The 5,030-nt window shown below is 43.0% G+C and overlaps 1 protein-coding gene across 1 annotated transcript; it reads left to right on the forward strand.

Moving 5' to 3' along the window:
* The first annotated feature begins 2,575 nt into the window (after positions 1-2,575).
* Positions 2,576-4,138, forward strand: LOC132048837 (uncharacterized). Its single transcript, XM_059439522.1, has 2 exons — positions 2,576-2,946; positions 3,670-4,138. Exons 1-2 carry the CDS (start codon positions 2,576-2,578, stop codon positions 4,136-4,138), a joined length of 840 nt encoding a protein of 279 aa, XP_059295505.1.
* The last annotated feature ends 892 nt before the right edge of the window (positions 4,139-5,030 follow it).

Below are 5,030 nucleotides of genomic sequence, written 5' to 3' on the forward strand. Positions count from 1 at the left end.
TCCAAATCAACTCTCAACAACAACAACAACAACTCCATAACTAGGAAGATGTATACAATTTATGCCTACAACAATCCAAGACTTCCTTCCAAATTTCATTTACAACCAACAACCACAACACGATGTCCCATACCCTTTCCTACCATAATTTCCTTCACTTTATAACTTACTAATCTCCAAATCAACTCAATATAAGAAATAAAAAGAGAACATACCTTAATCTTGAAGAACCCTAATTCCCCCAACCTTGTTTTGAACCAAAACCACCATAAAATTTAATTAAAAACAAAGATCATCATCACTCATGAGCTAACTTAGGCTCCAAAGCTTGATTTTCACTTGGATTTGGCTTAGGAAGTGTATGGATGAGCGGAAAGTGTAGAGAGAACATGAAGGATCTAGAAAGGTCTGATTTTTGATGAAAATAAATGATCCAAGTCGTGGACCTTATATTTATAGGAGAGAAAACTTTCCACCGCCTGCGGTTCGACGACCGAGTCGACGGTTCATCGACTTGCACCGTCGAACTGCGGCAGCCTCAGAATTGGGCAGAGTTTTTCGACGGTTAGGTCGACGATTCGTCAACCAGTTGACGGTCCGTCGACCCGACCGTCGAGTTGCTCTGCTGCGATACTCAAATTTTTTTGGTTTATTTCGCTACCAATCTTCCGATGCTTGCTATACATAACTTAAACTCCCGCATATGTGGAATAATCATGCAGAATCTGTGACAACCTTGACAGCAACCTCACTTGCTAACTTCACGTCAACTATCTTACGACAAAACTCGGCATAAGGAATACGAGATGTAACAGAAGCAGTTCCCAAGGGTACAGATTTCCACATGGTGAAACTGTTAGGGGCCGCCCACAGAATGGACTAGACAGAAGTTCCCATGCTTGTAGTTTATAAAATGATTGCCTCGACTATGCTCCAGAACGGGTTTAAACCTAGACAAGGCCTAGGAAGGGATTTATACGGCATCACAGAATCGATCCCTATTCCCCAAAACAATTTCCATTTCGGGTTGGGGTATGTCCCAACTGATGACGAGGTCTCAGCAGCTACTAGCAAGAAGAAAGGCACTGCAAAGCTACACAAGCCTATTTTTGATTTGTACCAGTCATTCCTGATCAGAATGCCCATGCCAAATAATGGAAATTCGGAACAAGGGTTAGGGATGCTATTCCTAGAAGAAGATTGCCTGGTGGTGTTGGAAGAATTCACTGAGGCACCCACCATCCGCGACGCTGATACGGGCGAACAACTATCCAACTGGACCTCTACCCCGCGCTTGGCTCTTCGGTAGAGAAATGATGAATTTATGCTTTGAAAACGGTGAGAATCTGTCGAGGCCCAATTACTCACCCTTTATACTTTTATTTACCTCTTGATATTTACAAATATAGAAATGACTCGATGTTGATCCGTGTCAAAACCATACTTTGTACTTTCATTTCGATCAAATTAATGAAGCCTCAAACTATGGACAAAAAATGACTTTTCTTTTATTTTTACGCATGTGTTTTATACTAACTTCACTTTGCCTTGATTTTCAGAAATAAAAACAATAAAAACAACAACCCTAAATGTCATGACATGTTGTGAAATGAATGAGTGAAGTGTATAGAAGAAGAAGAGTATGAAGAGTACGACGAGGAAACAATGCTACCTGAGGGTCTCGTAGAAGAGGTAGAACAATTGAAAAATGAGCAAAAGCCGAACATGGATGAAATAGAAGTCATCAATTTAGGAGATGAAGAAAGTATCAAGGAAACTAGGATAAGCGCACACCTAGAAGCACCCCAAAAGGAAGAATTGATAAGTCTACTGAGAGAATATGTGACATTTTTGCATGGTCATGTGCTGACATGCCATGGTTGAGCACCACTGTAGTGTCCCACACACTACCCATCAATGCGGGTTTCACCCCCGTAAAATAGAAAATCGGGCCGTTCAACCCGGATCGCAGTATCCGCATCAAAGATGAGGGGGAAAAACAAATTAAATCAGGAGTGGTAGAAGTGACTTCGTACCCCACATGGTTGGCCAACATAGTGTCGGTGTCTAAGAAGGATGGTAAAATACGAATATGCGTGGATTATCGAGATCTCAATCGAGCCAGTCCCAAAGATAACTTTTCACTCCCGAACATCCACATACTCCTAGACAGTTGTGCCAAACACGAGCTACAATCGTTTGTGGATTGCTTCGCAAGATACCATCAAATTCTGATGGACAAAGAGGATGCGGAAAAGACAGCCTTCATCACTCCATGTGGGGTGTATCACTATAAAGTATGTTGTTCGGCCTCAAGAATACTGGCGCCACTTACATGAAGGGTATGACCACCATCTTTCATGGCATGATCCATAAGGAAATTGAAGTATACATGGATGACATCATTATTAGGTCAAGAGAAAGCTCAGAGCATACCACACACTTGTGGAAGTTCTTCGACAAACTTTGAAAGTTCAATCTGAAATTAAATCCAGCTAAGTGCACGTTCAGAGTGCCCGCCGAAAAATTACTGGGATTCATAGTCAGTCGGAGCGGCATAGAGCTAGACCCAACAATGATTAAAGCAATCCAAGAGCTATTCCCTCCGAAGACTAAGAAAGAGGTTATGAGTTTCTTGGAAAGATTGAATTACATTGGACAGTTCATAGCTCAGTCCACCATCATTGTAGAGCCCATACTCAATCTCCTAAAGAAGGAAGCACCCACAAAATGTACTGAGGAGTGTAAGAAAGCCTTCGACACCATCAAGAAGAATTTGTCCAATCCACCAGTTTTGGTACCTCCCAAACCTGGGAGCCCACTTTTGCTATACCTATTAGTATCCGAGAACGCCTTTGGGTGTGTGCTAGGACAACACGATCAGACAGGCAAAAAGGAGCGTGCAATCTCCTACTTAAGTAAGAAATTCACTGTCTGTGAGGCAAGGTATAAATTGGTGGAAAAGACATGTTGCGCCTTAACATGGGTGGCCCAAAAGTTGAGACACTATTTGTCGTCATATACCACCCACCTCATATCCAAGATGGATCCTTTGAGATATATCTTTCGCCAGCCCATACCCATCGAAAAACTGACCAAGTGGCAAATGCTATTAAGTGAATTCGATACTGAGTACATAGCACAAAAAGCCGTCAATAAAGGACGAGCATTAGCAAACTTACTGGCTGAAAGTCCCGTGAATGAGGATCTCTAACCACTTCGAACACATTTCCTGGATGGGGGAATACTGACCATAGAAGAGAAAGCCGTTGAGCCCTGCGCAGGATAGAGATTATTCTTTGATGGTGCCGTTAATTACAAAAGTTCAGGAATCGGGGCGGTCTTGATATCAGAAACTGAGCAATATTACCCGATGGCCGCAAAACTCAAATTTCGATGTACCAACAACATTGCAGAGTATGAGGACTGCATCCTAGGCCCCAGGATGGCGTTGGACATGGATATAAGCGAGTTACTGGTCATAGGAGACTCCGATGTGTTGATCCATCTAGTACACGACAAATGGGGAACAAAAATTATAAGATTTTACCTTACGTAAACCTTGCACAGAGGTTGTGGAAGAAGTTCAAAAAGATCGAATTCAAGCATACGCCGAGGGCTCAAAACGAGTTTGTCGATGCTTTGGCCACCATAGCATCAATGATTCAGCATCCTGAAAAGCAGTCATATTGACCCGCTAAAAATAAGTCTGAGAGAAGAGCACGACTACTGTTCCCATGTGGAAGCGGAGCTAGATGACAAACCATGGTACACTGACATCAAGATGTATTTGGAGAAGGGAGAGTACCCCAAAGGCACCACGAGCAATCAAAGGAAGACCATCAGAAGAATGGCCAATGGTTTCTTCCTCTACAAGGAAATACTTTACAAACGGATGCCGGATCTAGGTCTGCTCCAATGTGTGGACGCTGCTGAAGCCACGAATCTCTTGGAAAAGGTACATGCTGGGACCTATGGACCCCATATGAACGGTTTCGTACTAGCCAAGAAAATCCTTCGAGCATGTTATTACTGGATGACAATGGAAAGTGACTACTGCAAATTTGTGCAAAGATGCCATCAGTGTCAGATTGACGGATATCTCACAAGGTCTCACCAAGTTAACTCAACATCATGAGCTCACCTTTGCTTTTTATTGCTTGGGGCATGGATGTCATTGGACCTATCAAGATTACCGCCTCGAATGGGCATCGATTCATTTTAGTCGCCATAGACTACTTACCCAAATGGGTGGAAGCCATATCGTACAGATCAGAAATAAAAAAGTGGTAGCTGATTTCGTGCGAAACAACATCATATGCCGCTTTGGCATACCCGAGTCCATCATAACGGATAATGGAGCAAATCCGAATAGTCACCTGATGAAGGACATCTGTGAGCAGTTTCGAATCACTCATCGAAATTCAACTGCCTACCGGCCACAAATGAATGGAGCTGTAGAAGCAGCCCACAAGAATATCAAGAGGATATTAAGGAAAATGACTGACAATTACAAGTGTTGGCATGAGAAATTGCCATATGCCTTATTGGGATACCGTACAACGGCCCGAACTTCAACAGGGGCAACTCCATACGTGCTTGTTTATGATACTGAAGCAGTCATACCTGCTGAGGTCGAAATACCGCCACTAAGAATCATTCAATAAGCAGAGCTGGACAACGCAGAATGGGTCCGGACCCGATACGAGCAGTTGGCTCTGATCGACGAAAAGAGGATGGTTGTCGTATGTCATGGCCAACTATACCAACAAAGGATGGTACATGCTTTCAACAAACGAGTCAGAGCTTGACTTTTTCAAATAGGGAATATAGTACTCCAGAAAGTGTTCCCACATCAAGACGAGTACAAAGGGAAATTCTCTTCCAACTGGCAAGACCCATATGTGGTCCGTAAGGTACTCTCTAGAGGAACAGTATTACTAGCAAATATGGATGGCCAAGAGTGGCTCAAACCGATCAACTCAAATGCAATGAAGCGATACTACGCGTGAAAATGCGCTTTTCAGTTG

This window comes from Lycium ferocissimum, chromosome 3 (assembly GCF_029784015.1).
Source record: "Lycium ferocissimum isolate CSIRO_LF1 chromosome 3, AGI_CSIRO_Lferr_CH_V1, whole genome shotgun sequence".
NCBI lineage: Eukaryota > Viridiplantae > Streptophyta > Magnoliopsida > Solanales > Solanaceae > Lycium > Lycium ferocissimum.

Bases quoted from the DNA above. Each gene is read 5' to 3' on its own strand.
- LOC132048837 (XM_059439522.1), top strand. From the start codon at position 2,576: ATGATTAAAGCAATCCAAGAGCTATTCCCTCCGAAGACTAAGAAAGAG. The intron at 2,947-3,669 runs GTATAAATTGGT...TCAATGATTCAG, and splicing joins TTCACTGTCTGTGAGGCAAG to CATCCTGAAAAGCAGTCATA.